Source organism: Cupressus sempervirens, chromosome 2, assembly GCF_028749045.1.
Source record: "Cupressus sempervirens isolate cs-2001-9-10 chromosome 2, ASM2874904v1, whole genome shotgun sequence".
Lineage (NCBI taxonomy): Eukaryota > Viridiplantae > Streptophyta > Pinopsida > Cupressales > Cupressaceae > Cupressus > Cupressus sempervirens.
The window spans coordinates 409,386,654-409,404,310 of record NC_143119.1 but is presented as its reverse complement, the minus strand read 5'-3'; the positions used below and the strand labels follow the sequence as shown (position 1 = coordinate 409,404,310).

Below are 17,657 nucleotides of genomic sequence, written 5' to 3'. Positions count from 1 at the left end.
TGGAGTTGATAGGTTGATCAATACTAACCAATTAAATAAAAAACTAAACTCAGAGAAATGCAAAACTAAGTTGAAAAAGTTTTGTACTATTACTTGCATTTTGTGGTGACAAAATGCAGGACAACACTATTAATGAATCAACAAAAACACTCAATACTCGCTTAGCCTATCCCAATATGGTCAATTCACCCAATCATAACTAACAAATACTATTGTGATGCCCTCTATGAAGGGTACCTCACCACGCATGATGGCCACATCGAATACAATGGTGCCTCTCAATTTTGATATTAGTAAAAAATCACAACTACTAATTAAATCGGATTTGATAGAGATTTTACTTTAATTGGAAAAGAAATTGATTGGAACAATTTGTGTATATGTCAATGACTATATTGTGTACGCAAGCACAATAGAAACAAACATATAGAGGCTTTTGTAAACAATAATGGAGCCAAACCAACAGGACAAATAGTGCGCAATTAGCTCTTGCATTGCCTAACACGTCTATATCAGCATGGATATTGACAATTTGCAAGGCATGGCAATCACTGAGCCAAACACAACACAAGTGCCCTTGAATCGTTTGGAAGACATCCACTACCAAGTGTGTTCAAATTATGAAGCACATTTTACATTCAACAATAAGACATCTTGATGGTCAACAATGCATAGCCTCAAGCAAGTGTGATCCAACACATGAACATTGACATCCAACATGGGCTCAGACAATAAAATTGCTTCCTCTAGTGATATTAATGAGTCCAATAGCAGCATTGCTCCAATGCGGAAACCAAGTTTTAATGCCTTCCCAACAACATTGTGTGACATATTTCCAGCTTGGATTACTGACATTGGATAGAACATTGAGAACAAACATTCAAATCACCTAGATCCGGTCCAATTTCAAGAATTCCCTAGCTCGCAGATCTAACTTTGGGAGACAAAAAAACATACCAATGCAACAAGCATCACATATCAGCAACAAGCCTAGATTACTATCTACATCCAAGCTCATCCTATAGACTTCAAACAATATCGGATCTAACAGTAGAAAATGATAGTGCCTCCAACAACAACATTCCTTGCAATCTTCCATTAAGCGCATCCATATACAAGTTGTGCAATCTAATATTCTCAGTAACTCATAAAGCCTCTACAAATTCAACAGTCTCCAATTCCGCCTCTGTCTTCTCTTATTTCTAACAGGCTTGGGAGTCGCTGCTCTTATACCACGTTAAAGTTTGTTCATATTTAGAGGTTATAATGTTTTATATTTTTCTATATAGAATGTTGTTGAGGCTTGTTTGGCACTTATTGATTTCTATACCTCCCAAGTCAGATTGGATCAAAAAGATATATAAATAAGTGGGGACATGTCTAGGTAGGGACATGTCTCTACGTTGACATAGTCCATGTAGAAATGTGTTTTTCCACCGATCACAAACTAATGTTAATTAGTATTAACAACTTGATTAATATCATTAACATGATTGATAATAGTTATTTCAATTCCAATCATGTATCTATATATTAATAATATACATGTACAATGTTATATATGTATACATGATTGTTATCTTATTATTTATTAATCATGTATTATGATTAGCAATAATCATAGGTTAATACAGAAGAAGGATAGAGATCAAATGCTCAAGGCTAGTAGGCCTCTTATGCATTTGATTTGATCGATAGAAATAATCCAATCGAAGCTAAAATTCATTAACAGACTCATCCTACCACAATCCAAGCAGTCTAGGACAAGTTTAATGACCAAAATCAAGTTGTTGTGCATCTCAAGCTCCCTGTCTCAAATGATCAATTGCCTCAGATTCCATCTAGCAAGTCAACATCAGACATCCTGCAACACCTAAAGGAGTTGCATGAGACACCTGGAAAGAGTCTAGCATTCTTTTTGAAGAACCAGTTGCTCTCCATTATGATGGATAAATGCATGTCCTTATAGGTGCATCTCACGAAGATTAAGGACATTTGAGATCAACAAGAACATATGGCAGTTGTCACCTTGAAGAGTCGACTCTAAATCTTATGAGCATTTAATAAGGAATCTCAACATTACTTCCACTAAATTAGATCTAAAATTTTCAGAGTTGTGCACCAAACTTATGTAGAAGGATCATTGGAAACAATAGTTTGGTAGAAGTGCCACCTTGTCCTCCTCAAAGAAAGCCTTTGTTGCTAAATCTTTTCACAAGGATAAAGGTAAATCTTTGCAATCTCAGTCATCTCAACAAAATGGCCCTAGTCAGGATAGTTTGAAGGTTTAATGTAACTATTATCACAAACATGGTCTATTGCTCAAGGATTGTCGCAATTGATTGACTTCCAAACAACAGAAGCAAGGAGGCCCTATGCCTAAAGACAATGTTGCTGAAAAAGTCTGCCTTTTATGCCTTCCTGGTAAAAGAAATGCAAACCATGTAAAATCTGTTGCTTGGTATATAGATTTTGGTGCTTCTCAGCATTTCACTCGCAAGCATGATTGGTGCACCTTCTCTATGGCTAAACCATCCCTGTTGTGTGCTCAAAAATTGCTAATTTATGTTTCCCCCTTTGCCATGCCAACTAATATTTTTCTCTTGGCTATGCTTTTATGTTAGAAAAGCTATCCTCTAGAAATGTTTTGTATGGTGTAAACCAAGGCAAAAGTGCACTAAACTCTCAAACTTTGTTATGGCTTTACTTTGGTGTGGTCTATGTTTCTTTTAGGAGCTGTTATCACCTAGCACATTTTCATCACTTTATCGATCATTGAGATGGAGATTTATGTTGGCTCAACCACCCATAAAGTGTTCTTGTGACAATTCAACTCAAATGCTTACTGCATAGTTTTAGTCCAACTACCCTTACTTTTGGTAGAATTTCACACTGTTTGGTCCAAGAAAAATGTGTGACCAGCAGTTGGCTGATTTGAGTTAATTGAGCTAACATGGATTTTGCGTTTGTTAACCCTGTTTTGATATGAATTTCCAGTGCTTCAGCCAATATAAAGGTTTCCCAATATATTCTTACATTGTAGGAGTTCTTTATTGCCTGTACCAATTCGTCTTCATTAAGGCATGGTTTTTACAGGGTTGACCACCTTAAATGTGCACCTAATATGTGGCTGGTGGAATTCTATATTAACTTTTCCAATTTGTCGCTACTTTTGCACACTTTCTTTAGGCCATTCAAACTGTGCACCAGCTGGAAAATCTGTTTCTCCTTCTTCTTGCCTTGTTTTGATTAGGTGAAGGTGACTTTCCTGTGAATGAATTCACATTTTGTTGGGGCGAACTTCTGGTATCATTTCTCTTTGGGTGTAGCTGAAGGAATTATGAATTCATTTCAGCATCTTGTCTCCTCCATTGTTTTCATATTTTTAGCCTCATTTTTTAACAAAATCATTATATTGGAAAGACAAATAACAAGATCTCGTTGACAAATTTGACTAGATGAACAAAACTGACTTATACCTAATGTACTGTCAAGGATTAACTGACAATCATCTTACAAAAAATGGCCTTGAAATGGGGTTTCGTACAGGTATCAGCAATAATTAAAATAGAATACTTAGGGTAGTTTATTGTGTAACAAACAAATCCAAGATAGAATTACCCTTATGCTGGAATAAAAGTGACAAACTAAACTCCAACTCCCAAAATCCTGCTTTTAATTTTGGGTTGACATTAACTTGTATTGCACCAGTTTCTTGTCCTGATCTTTATCTATGGCTTTTAGAGGTTTCTTCTTTCCTTATTTCCCTTTCAGCATATATATTTTTGAGCATTCAATAGCTAAGATGTATCTAGCATAGATATACCCACTCTTGATTTGTGTTTTGATATTTCCATATATCTAGGCTGAGTTGTTTTTGAGCTACCAGGGCTATTTCCTAATCTAGTTCATATCTGTTATATCTAGATGCAAACGCAAATGCACATTGACTCTATTTGGTCACTTGTGGACATTGCTATACTTTCCTTGTTTTTGTCTAACATTGTGGTTATTATTGTCATTTGCAGTCAACATTGTGTGCAGGATTATATCCCAACGTTGTTGCCATGGAGGAAGGTAGCATAAAATTAGGTCGCACTGGTGATAATAGTCGACCTTCACTTTTGGCTCCAAGCAAACGACCACGTTGGTTTGATGGACGACATGAAGTTTTTGTCCACCCTACTTCAATAAACCACATGGCATCTGAGTTTCGTTATCCATTCATGGTCTTCCTTGAGAAGGTGCAATCCTTTTTGGAAGTTCAGTTCATTGACATTATACGCAAGCATCTTGAAAAACCAATGCACCAGGATAAGATAGTGGCTTTAAAACTGTAACTGCCAGATTTAAAATGAAACAATATTGTTTTTTAACAATTCATAGTATAGGCTGGTCTATATTTGAAACCTTTACCAATCATATTGTAGAAATATGTGAAGTAATAATGTCCTTTAAATTAGTGATAACTATAGTTTTAGCATAAATTTTTCTGTATAAGAAGTGTTTTTGATAATACATTCTTGATAGTTTGGAAAAGTAAGTATAGGAAAAGCGTGCGTCCACTATAAGAGATAATGTTTAATTTCACAAAGATCTTGAAGTTTTGGAATGTTTTTTTAATAACTGTAGGCGTTACAATGTTATTTTTATGGTAATGGATTAATGTCTTATTAAAACACAATATAATTTTTAACAGTGCGGAAGATTCTATGTGATAACCCCAAAATGAATATGTATGTAATTTATTAAAACAAATTATGTAATCATAAATTTATGGAATCCTTTTTAAACATACGTTTAACTTACAAAAATAACTGGTTTAATAAACATTTTATATTTATAAAGATATATATTAATAAATTACATATGAAAGAAATGTTGCAATTAGAATTGAAATATTAAACACTATAAATAATTGAAATACTATATTAGGGAATTATCTGAAATATGTAATAAATATATATTAGAAGTAGGATATTAAAAATTATAATACAAACAATTAAAATATGATATATTATAAAAACAAACAAAATAGAAAGACCACTAGCAGCATGACCAAGCCATGACCAGAGTTTGCACCCTTGGTCAGCATCCAGTGGTCATTCATGTAAATGCTGCCACTCATATAAGAGTGGACAGTGGGAAAGCCAATTGGACATCATAGCACAGGACAAAAAGAACACTAACAAAGGATAGACAACAAAAACGATCAGAGCATTTAGAACAAAATAAAATAATTCATCGAGAGGAGCGATAATCAGACATAGAGTCATCAAGCAATGATAGGGAAAGCATATAACCCAGATAAGGCATAAGACAACAAACTGTATAATAAGACAAATCCTGACAGCGTGGACAGATGACTAGGGACTGTGAAAAGAAGAAATCACCAAAATTAAAGGCCATTCAGCCGGCATTGAATAAGTAGCCAAACAGTGGATCGCAGAATCATCCCGCCACAAATAAATCCAAACCCAATAAAAGTGATCGATAGTGATAAGAAAGGACATGGGAATACTATTCGGAAGCCACCAAAAGGGATTTAAGGTACAGTATCAAACAGCCACATAAGCCAGTAGTAATACATGGTGCAAGAATGATAGGACTTCCTTAAGGATTACCAAACACTGGGAAACTATCCACAGAGATAATAATTCCAGAGACACCATAACAAGGAGTAAAGGGATAATGGCTAAAGAAATTAGATAGCCAATAAGATACACCGAGATCTGCAGATCATTCTTATACTAGGGAAATACAAAGATAGTGAGTAGCTGATTGCAGAGATTAATAATAAAAAATACAAAGACAGAGACAGTAGTACATTGTAGAGATCAAAGAACAATCATCACACATTTAAGAGGAACGGAGGTAAGCCTCATTTGATTCACTAGATTGTTAAAATATTTGCTTAATAGAGATGAGAACTTTCTGGTTCTCAAAGAGACCCATTGAGATGGGTACGGGATATTCATATATTGGATTTCTAGTTCCTCTAAATAAGAACTCAGAGATTAGAGGACATTCTATATGAATGTCAAGATTCCCAAATGAGAATCCAGGGAGAGATTCACTGAAGATCTCTAGAGACAATATATATTGTAGTGGTTAATCATACGCATATGTTAGAGATGGGATCTCTTCCAAGTATCGATTGTTAATGAGTATACTCATTAATAGAGATCCCAGAAGCTTTAAGGAGACACTCTCCATATGACGATTGCCTAATCAAGAATTATTCTTACTAGAGCATTAGGTAAAGCAGAGAAGAGTTCCTCCTGAGGATGAGGAGGGTTATTAAGGGGTAGTACTTTATGAATAGTTAATTATCGTTTCTAACATATTATAGAATCTTGATTTAATGATTTTGTGTAAATTTTTATCATCTACTAATGATTTGCTGCACGTTCCAGTAGTCATTCCATAAGCTAGAAGAGGGGACATGACATTCTGTCTGTGCTGCAAAAAAAATAAAATTATGCATTGAAATATTTATTAAAATACATTAGTCATCAATAAAAAATGAGACTATTTCAGTTTACCTTGTGGATGTTTCCACAAGGCTATGATGGTGCACAAGTACCTGGGTGAGTTTGCAATCAGCACCACCAAAAAACATTTGTTGGTTTGCTTTCTTCAATTCTTTTTGGCTTTTGTTTGACATCTTGCTTGTTGTCGGCTCCAGCTTTCTGATTAGTTAACTGTGATAAGCAAGTTAACTGTGGTCCTCTCTAATGGTCAGCCTATTAAGGTAAGAACTTTGGTTCGGAGCATTAAAATCAGTCAAATCATAAAGGTTAAAATTTGTTTAGATGTTGTAGTTGCAACTACCTAGGCAGACTTGTGATGTCCCCATTTTGGACAAAGATTTAATAAAAATTAATAATATTAAAAGAAATAGAATATAAATAAATATTAAAGATAATAATGATAACATTAATGCATAACCAACGTATTGTAAATATAAAATAATTAATGACAACATTGTAAAAAATAAACAAGAGATAAACAGTAATATATAATAGATAGCAGGACTACAATTTGTAGAATAGAAATTGCCTCAGTTTATGAAAATAGTCAAAGATTTAATAATGTCAACACAAATTAGTGAAGATTAATGGATCATTTCATTTGGTCAATACTATGGTAGTAATTTCATGAAAATTAGTCAAGGTGCAATTATCATTCAAAATTTCAAACATCAATAACAATCGATGATAGCATAAGGTTGGATGTCAAAACATAGTTAAAAATTTTCACAAAGTTAGTCTTAGTCCAAGGCATATTTGGCAAGAGAGAGAAGAGTTAAAGACAGTAATTTTCAATATTAATTAATAATATTGATCTTAGGCTAAAACTACACGGAGATTGCCACTAGCAATAGTGTCACAAACACGATAATATGAGTGTTAGGATTCCCAATGGTGTCCAATCTTTCATAACATTTAAATTAATATTACATGTCAACCAAAAATTATGCACTTTAACCACCGATAATGAAGGACCGAATGTAGCCAATGGTGATCCGATGGATTGTGTCTAAACATCAGTTTGATGTAGAAGATGCATCTTTTCAAATACAACCCTTTCTGCTAGGAAAACGGGAAGTATAAGAGACTGATAAAAAAAAGATATGGGGAGGAAAACCGACAGAAACATGAAGAAGAATAAGAATGTAGTAGTTTTTCTCCACGAAGAAGACACTAATTATAAAGAAGAAGAATAAAATGACAGAGCGTTCAATTCTTACCAACAAATAAACCATGACAGCTAAAGCAAACAATAAGCCATTTTTGAAGTAATGTGATCTCCTAAGTGGCTCGTTTGTTCAGGAAATTAGTGAGGAGTTAGTAACAAGAAAGGCTCGTTAATAAGGTAAAAAATAATTTAAATAATGGCTTACAAATGGTATCATTAGTAAGTAAAAGATGTCCCCTCAATTTTAAGACATGAATCGCTAGAAATAAAAGTTATATAAGAGGATAGTAGTGGAGATTTGAGGGAGAGAATCAAATTACCAACATGTAGGTCAGACAATTGGGAATTAAAAAATAATTGTGATGTAATATCCCAGTAGGATATTACATCTAAATTTACTTAAAATAATTTTCCGAATATAAACATATATATTTTGCAAATAACCCAACAGGAATAACCAGCAATGAACTAGTAAATGTTCATTAAAATATCTCAAAATATGTTATTGCATTATATATCAGCAATACAATAACTAGCATCAAGTCCTATCTTAAATGCATAAGTACAGTCAGATTGGAAATATAATAAAGTGTAAGCACAAGTGAGACACTTGTAATGACATCTCCCACAAACAATGGGTTCTCGTCCACTATTGTCCAGCTAGAGAGTTTTTTGTTCTCATAGCTGGTTCTGAAAATGAAAGCAGTTTGCTTCCAAGTTTCTCCAAAAGAAAACTGATCTGAAACCAACAATTAAGCATAACCAAAAATGAACTCCTCATCCTTCTTTTATGCTCAAAATTGTGAGCCTTTAGTTTCCTTCTCTTGTTTTCATCTTTTTCCTTGTATGTCACCTTTAACCCACTTTTTAACATTAAGTTGACCAATTTAATAAATTTCCATTAAGGTCCCTTAAGCCAAAATTAATATTTTATGAATTGGACTAAAGAATTTCCAATGTCCCAAAAACGGGACATTACAAGGGAATACAGAATGATTAATATGATAGATATTGTCTACATAAATAAGTTCATGGAGAGAGAGAATATATAGTTCAATTACAAAATAGGAAAGATATATAGAACAAATTAGGGGAAGGATATATATACATTAAATATTTGCAAGTTATACTTCTCCCACCATACCTAGGAACCATAAAACAACTATACTTGGAGAGAAGATATCAATAATACATATACGCCAAGAGTAACTGAAACATCTATTGAAGTTATTAAGGAAAAATCAGGGATAACAGCATTATTTTTATATGATCAAAATACCAAAGTGTTTATTCCTATATTTATCCAAGACTTATGGTTGAGCAAAGAAGATAAGATATTATAGATCTCATTATAATCATATTCTTACATAGTGGAAGACACCTAAACAAGTGAGTAGGATTCCTTATTGAACGCTCACGTTTAACCTAATAATTTGATACAAGAATTGCTAAAGATAATTCCCATCAATTATTACACCATAAAAAATTTGTATAGAATTTCCAAATAACAGATTATTACTATCCAATCAATAATTCTAAATTAGAGAAATCTCTTGAAAGGCAAAAGTAGTCTAAGCTATAAAATAATATACAAGGGACATTACAATTCTTTTATGTTAATTTGAAAGCACAAACAAGGCATATGAAGTGTTCGACCAAATGCCTCAAAGATGTGTGGTGAATGTAGTGATTACAAATTAAGCTTAAATGGATTTATTGAATAGACTTTAGTTAATTTCAAGCAAATCAAATTAGTAGGTGCAAAGACAAATTTTGTAACCTTTGCGGACATCCTCAAGGTTTTGTTTTCTTATAGAACTGGTCGAGGAGGGAATGGTACATGGTAAAGGAGCTATGTTGGGAAGAGAAAACACACTGGGGGAGGACTAGATTGAGAGTCGGCCAGGGTTGTGTGTGTGGGTTATGCGCGCATTGTCAGAGGTACAAGAGAGTACATGATGAGATGAGGAATTGCACAATAAGAGCAAGGGAATTGCAAGGAAAGGTTGTGTTGTAGATTATGAGAAACTTGGGGCAGAGTTTAGTTTTATATTAATAGCTTAATTTGAAATTGTTTGGTAATTTGTGATGTAGAGTTGTAATAGTTTTCTTTAGTGAAAGAGTTCAATGTTAGTGATTGAATTGTTGCAATCATGTTTGTGTGAGTTTTGTGAGTTTTGAGAAGGGCAATTGAGTATCTTACATCATATGAAGATGCCCTATTATGCTATGATGCCATAGCCAACACTCATTGCTCTAAGCAAAAGAGCAATACCCTCCAATATTTTCTTTAAGATAGTAAACATTCCTATTTCTTTTTATTTCTACAATATTTCTTCTAGAACCTTTTTCAATGTCACATCTATATCCATAAAGCTTCAAATCCCTTATTGTACAACTTACACTACATGGGTTTTTCTATCAATAGATATGGTTCCCTTACCAAAAATATGTAGAGAGCATTCATTGACAAATGTGACTGATCCTGCATTATAATTTTCAGTTTCTATCTTAATGAAATTTCTTCTACAACCCTGGCCATGTGATTTGATCATCCAAGGTCTGGATTCTTCTCTAGCAAGCAGAGAAATCTTCACAAGTTCTTTTCTAGCATTTTGTCTTCTAGGTCTATAATTATTTTGCTCCTTAATAACCAAGAACTAGACTTCATCATTTGAATCTTTTCTGTCGTCTTCCTCTAGAGAATAAGTCTCCATTGAACAAAAGCTTGTTTTTCCATCATCTTTGTTATTTGTCCTAGCATTTCTACTATACGTTTTATATTTTTCTTTTTCCTCATCAGACATCCTATAATCATCTTTCAATGGGCACTTAGTAGCATCGGTCCTACTCTTTGACAACTGAAACATTTGAAGGATAACTTACCTTTATATTATTTTGGTCTTTTCTTCAATCTTTTGACAAAATTTGTTTTGTTAGAATTTGAATCACAACCTTCCTCAAGTAGATCTTTATTTCTTTTAGTAGACTCCAATGCAACATTATTCATTGTATACTGGATTTCTTCGACTTCATACATCTTAAAGGTAGAAACTACTCCATAGAGTTCTTCTAAAGTGTATTTATGCATATCATCACTCTATTGAATAGCTGTCAGCAGTGTTTTGTAGGGCCTGATTGTAGTTTTTTATCGCCTTCTTCAGATACATAGACCAAAGATGCCTTTCCCTTTATTTTTAGGAAGTCACTAGGATATGGGACCACACACTCCAACACTAACACCTTGTGATGCTGCAACCCTATCAACTCATCACTTCATCATGTGGCTTCATGCAACACATGGCACCAAGCTTGAACTTTGCCTTGCCCTTTGTTCCAAATCTGTGAAGCTCAAGACGAGCTCCTATCAGCAGTGACCTTCCTCTTCCAAGATCCCTTTGAATCATCCTAGGGTTTTGACTAGTCCTATAGCCTATCGTTTTGTTTTAAGGTTCTTCACGGTTGTTCAAAATCCTTACCAGTGTTTAGGGAATTTTTTTGGACTACCTGATTTGTTTTTGTTTCGAATTTTGCTTTCTTTCTTTGGATGATGTTTAGTGTCCCTATTGTGGACTGACCCTTTTTGTTGTTCTCATAGTCCCTTTGACCTCTTTGTAGTCTTTTTTTGGAAATTAATAAATTTATGGTGTCTTATTTTCAATAAATTTTCATTCTCTTATTTATTCCACCAGTTCCTTTGATTGAATTTACAATTTCATTCACCCGATGTAGGTAGCATTTAATATTTTTCTCCTCAAACATTCTCAAAGTCTCAAGTTTATTCTGCAGATTCTACAATATGATTTGCTTGATCTTTCCTCTATATATGTTGCCCAACTTTTCCCAAACTTCATATGTTGTCTTACATCCCATGACTTTCAAGAACTCTTAATCACCTAATCCACTAATAGTTTGCATTATTCTCATGAGCCTTGATTTCATCTGTTGTAGATGTACCCAATGTTTGTCCTAAAGGGTAGTATTCAAAACATGATAGAGTACAAGTAAAATTTAACAAGAAACATATGCACAATGTATATAGAGCTCACAGATATATATTTTCATTGATCACAGAATTGCAATGTATCTCCAAAATAGCTAAAATAATGTTATTATACCCACAACCATAAAACATTCTCTCAAAAATAAGTACAATGTTATACATAAGGGTGCTAACTTCCTCTGAGTGTCAACTGTCTTCCAATCATTGACCCCTCAGTAACAATTAGCAACTGCTAATTATCCTAACGACATCGTCTCCCCTTCCCCCACAAAAAATAAAGTCTTTGCACGACACAACAAAATGGAGAGTACACTATACATAAAAGATATCAAGGAGCTTGTCCCTAAAGAAGGCACAAGTGATGTCGATGTTGGTAGCTGCTCCCTCAAGTGTTGAGCCTTCTCAATTTGTCATTGCAGATCTCTCTAAGCTAATAATTGTCTCTCCCAAGTGGTCTTCACCATAAACACTATCTACATAACCTTGTTGTGCTTCTTATTTGTCTTCTCAAGTGCTTCAATAAGACAAGTTCCAACTGCTGCCAACTTACCGTTCTCATGGTCCAACTGGTCCTCTAGAGCTTCCACATGATCCCTCTATTGAACTAGCTCATCCTATACCATATGGAATTGAATTGCTGATTCCTCTCGAGCTGTAATAGTTGCCATCCTCACAATCTCAACCCCTTTTCTTGAATGTGGAGCGATTCTTGAGCAAGGAGTGATTTTACTCTCCCCTATTGGCTCCTAAAGCCTCCAGTTCTCCATTATGGTAGGTGTCTTTGTATTAGGCCATCCTTGAGGAATGAAACATTGCACAAACTTCACCACACGACCCCTTGTAGAAAATGTGAGCAAGAACTCCACTACTTGATCCACCCTCCTGTAAGCTAGATCCTATACTGAGGCCACCATCCTTTATGCACCTTCTTCCATATCCACCAAAAATTGCTTGACGGCAGCCAACTCCTCGTGAGTCTAGAAAATTTTGTGTTGGGCTTGCACAAGAGCCTTTCCCTCAGACTCCTCTGCCTAGTATAGCCATTCCATGCAAAAGTTCCAACTCTAATTCCTTCAGATGGGTACTCCATTCATCAAAGTCATGTTGTGGCAACTACATTGATGGTTGTGGTGAAAGAGGTGCAGGTCTAGTAGGTGTCATGGGAGTCACCCAATAGCACTAACCAAGCATCAATGATTCCATCTTGGGACACCAACTAAACTATTACATCTTTGGGCATTTCCTAAGTGCCTATTGGCTACTTTATAGCCTTAGCTATCAATTTCTCAATGGCCTTAACTACTAGCTGCTCCATATCCTCGATTGTTGGTTCTACGAGCTCAACCACTGTTCGTATTAGGTGTCACAGTGGGTGGCATCCACAGTTATCTAAATTGTGGCACAAGTATGGCTCCCACAATCACACCTGAAATAGCTGGCAAAACCAATTGATTGCTGACATGGAGTAGGCCTAGAGCAAAGACAACTCACATACCTATTGTTGTGACACTACTTGATGGTGTAGGGGTACCTGTTGGTGCACCACTCGGAAGTATGACACCACCCAATGGCACAATACAACCCAATGTTGTGACTCTTGCAATACCCTTAGCTCCCTCCTCTCTATCTAAAGCCTCTCACTCAATACAGCCAGTCGCCTTCACTTGGCTCTTCATAAAGAACTTATTGCTTTCTCTATCAACCCTCAAAGAGGTTTCCTCTAACTCCTCTCCACTGGTGTCGCCCTCTTCAACTAACTCCATCTAAGTCTCTAATGCGATTACCTGGTGCCTATGCTTCTTGTCAGGTTGAGCATCATTGCTGATTACACAAGTGTCCAAGTGTGTGTAGTAAAATATGGGTAGTCCAAAAGGGTGTACACTGTAATAACCCCTAGCCGGTTATAGCTCAAACAAACATCAATTTCCCCATTAATCAGAAGTTTAGCATTTTGTCAAACACTTGGCTAACAACCTTAATCTTCAAAGAATATGAAATCTAGATAGATAGATGCATGAATGCTAAAAATAAACATCAACCCTGATATATAAATCTGCCATACATTCAATTCTGAAATAATGAGTGGCTCACAACAATTTCTAAGTTTATTCATTTACATAATATGCTGCAACAATTCATCAAACTTACAAATAAATGATGGAGCCTATTAATCTTAGAGTTGATACCCAATTTGTAGAACCATTCCCACTCAACACTACCCAGAAATTGCATAAATATAACCCAAATAGATACGCCCAGCAGCAGTAAGAATAGACACTCAAGTATAAGGGGAAATGACGTCTTATGATGCAACAAACACATGCCACAACAAAGATACCTGGCGTCCTTGGTAAAAGCAGATGAAGCGCCAAAATTGGTATGCAATATATGTGAAATGATTCCCCAGCTAGGCAATATATCAGACCCACATTAGGAGTTAAATACCACCCAGAAATCAGTATTTCAGACACTCACAAATCAGTGACCATGTGCCCAAATAAGCTGATACAATTTCTCAAAAATGCAATGACAAATATTCAGCAATGTTATCATTCTTTCTCACCAATTTGCAGATTGAAACCGCATCCAACAGCAGAGATGATTGGCATGGTTGAGCAGATTTCTCAATCACCAAATTCTCAGAAATAATGAAGACCGAATTCGCAGCAGCACCAAATTGATTCTCCAATAGAAATCAAAGTCTTCCTAACCACAATATGAAAAGTAAGGAAGTTTCTCAATTGTTGACATGCAACAATCAGCTACAGCAGTAATGAAGCCTTACCAACCACATTATTCATAGCTATAGATAGGCAAACACACTTCTCAATATCAAACCCTTATACCTAAGCAAAGGCACTAAAATCAAAACTTCAAAAAAAAAGCCACAAAGGCAACAAAAGCAAATAATTATCCAAGCATGCTTTTCTCAACAAATGGGCTTGTATTTATAGCCTCCATATGCCCTTTTGGTTGCCAAAATGTAACTTCACTCAAGAAGCTTCACCACACAACATTAATTAGAAGCTTCCATAAAAAATTTTCACTTGGCTTGGCTTAACTAATTAATAAATGGCTCTTTCCAATGATAACTCTCAACTTAAGTGAAATTATAAAGTTAAATTATAACTTTATAATAAGCCATTTAATAAATTAATAATAATTTGGCAACTAAAAATATAATAACTCCCAAAATACTCATCATTTCAATATGTGATCTGAAATAGGAGTCATACTTATTATTTCTCCATGTGACCAAATGCACTTTCCAAAAATAGAAAGGGTCCATCTCTATCAACACCCAACTTACCACAAATAGTAAGTACAGAAAACTAAAGCCAAACAGACCAACTTGTAGCTTACTGAATTGTGGATAAGATAAGACACCCCAAGCCAAACCATTACCTCAAAAGACCCTGTATCCACAATATTTAGCCTATGAGGATCACAATAATAGGCTAATCCCTAAACCTCTGATACTGACAAAAATGGGGGCATTACATACATGGCTTTGTGCTTGAAATCGACCATACTAGTCGGAAGGCACATGTGTTCTAAGAACATTTAAGGAAAGTACAATAGTATGATAGGGCATATAGCAATTTTGATTCTGTAATGTCAAAAACTATAATGTCCCCATTTTTAGTAGATTCTTGCAATGGTTAGGTGAGTTCATCATCGCAACCCCAGTGAGCTGATAGTGAGATTTGAGGTTGTCAATTGAGGAGTTATTAGGCTCTCTAGTAGCCTATGGTGAGTTTTGGCCAAGTTTTGAAGGACTTACTATTTACAGTAAGTCATCTGTTGGTTCTGATGAACTCAGTTGAGTTAGAATAGTTGAGTAATGCTCTCAATTTTTATTTCGGACTTCTCATTTGGACTGTAAGAATCTTGGGAGGAGCATCTATTTATAGTAAGTCACACTGTCGGGTTCATTCATTGTCTTTCTTGATCAGGATCATTCTGGTTTAGTCAGATTTCGATTTTGATGCTTCTTTATTCATTTTTGCAAGATGGGTGAATTATTATTATTCATATAAATATGTTGAGGTTGTTATTTTTATTGGTGTTGTATGTTGGTCACCTTAGTATCATAGCTCGTTGGAATCAGGTTAAAAAGGTTTAAATTGTGGGCACAAGAAACAATGGCTTTGTGTGTCAGAATATTATGTTATGATGGAAAAAGTCATTTTTGGGAGCCAAAAGAAATTAATAAATCAAGTTATATGGCACTTCAATATATTAATGCTATAAAATGATGTTTGTGTTGAGGAAGCTTCTTAAGTAGAGTTACATTTGGGAAACTGGTGTCATTTGGAGATTATAAATATGAGCTCATTTGATGGGAAAAGCATTCAATTATTTATTTGTTTCTTGTTGCTCGTGAAGAGTTTCGTGAAGTTGTTGATTTCTATTTCTATGCCCTTGTTGAGATATAAGGGTTTGATGTGAGTTTCCTAAAGTAAAGTTTATGCAACCTACTATTGAGGTATAGTAGATTGGATTTGGAGTGTAGTGAATTGATGTTGAGCATCTTCCACTTCTGCTCTAGTTGTTGCTTGGAAGACAATTATTGTGTTGGAGCTGAAGCAGCGATTGGGAATTATCTCCATGCCTATGTTTTGATGCTGAAAGGTGCCTCTGCATATTCTTGGTGGTTGTCGTCCTTTCTCTGCAAGAGTTTGCACTTAATTGTGATCTGTGATCTCTAACACTAGACGTGTGTCTATTTCTATTGGCCTACAAACTTACAGACCCTACGCTTCTATATACAGGCCCTGAATTTCAGTTTATGTGGCCTGCAATTAATTCTGGGTGGGGAGCGATCCGCAACTAGAGGGTTTGTGTGGTTTCCATGGATCTTCAAATTGAGTCTGGGCTGCCATTTATATGGTGGTTGTCTGGGAGGTTGTAGAAGGCAGAGATCTGTTTTGAAGAGGTGGACTCATACTTGAGATATCTTATCATATATTGGGCATAGCTTGGCAGCATAACAGGTTCCATCATTTATCATTATATTTCTTCTTACTGTTGCAGTGGGGAATTTTTTAAAGACTATGGCAATTGTGAATTTGGAATTCATGGAATTCAATTTGGAAAAGTTAGTCTAGATTGATTAATGAAAATTAGATCTCATTGCACATATTGCTTGATTTTATTGTGAAACTGATTAATAAACTGTTCATTTTGAAATACCAAGTCTACATTGTATTTGTTTCCTCGCAAGTTTGGATAGAGAGATGCTTGCAAAAAGGTTTGACAAAATGTCCACAATTGACTAGTGAGGAAAAATCAGTATTGTCAGATATAGCCAAGTGGGGTTTTTACACTGGTATCAAAGTGGTTTCCTACCATCCTGTGGGGTAGGAATACATTGATATTTCAGATCTTGATTTGCATTTGGAGTGACCAACACTCTAGCATTTTCTAGCTATGGACATGCATATGAGGACTAGTAGTTCTAGGAGTTAGCGGAGTAGTGAGGAAGATAGCAAGGAAATGAATGCTTTCAGGGGAGGTATGGGAAATCTTAAGCTTCACCAGCTGAGGTTGGATCTAGTGATAATGATAGAGAAGCTAGGTATATGGTTTTTGCCTTTTGTAGGATGACTCTAAGTTTGTAGAGGAGACTTGAGTTTTCTCTGGCAAGTGCCTATGATCTAGACCTACTTTATTTAGTACGACACCTACTACTATCCATAGATTCAATGATGGACATTCCACATAGAGACGCGTGGATGTGTCAGGGCCCTTGGTAGACAATAGCACTAAGCTTTAGCAGGTTCAGGATTTCAGAGTTGTCACTGTAGATGGTGCAAGGGCTATTGGGGTAGTAGTTACCACTGATTGTTCACACTCTCTCAAGGCGACAATTGTTATTGGAGATTTTTACGTTAATAATCGTAGTGTTGCACTTTTGTAGGAGGCAATTGTGTCCTAAGGTGGGACCGAT

General features: G+C 35.3%; 1 protein-coding gene across 4 annotated transcripts in view; it reads left to right on the top strand.

Moving 5' to 3' along the window:
* The window catches only part of LOC149572842 (DExH-box ATP-dependent RNA helicase DExH7, chloroplastic-like), a 356,903-nt gene that overhangs the window by 301,434 nt on the left and 37,812 nt on the right, over positions 1 to 17,657 (top strand). For 3 of the 4 annotated variants that reach the window (XM_089813915.1, XM_089813914.1, XM_089813916.1), the window contains exon 32: positions 4,029 to 4,244. The exons of the other annotated variant lie outside the window; for it this stretch is intronic. In XM_089813915.1, coding sequence (XP_089670041.1) covers positions 4,029 to 4,244 — 216 coding nt within the window. The remainder of the gene's footprint in view (positions 1 to 4,028; positions 4,245 to 17,657) is intronic. 4 annotated transcript variants of the gene reach the window in all.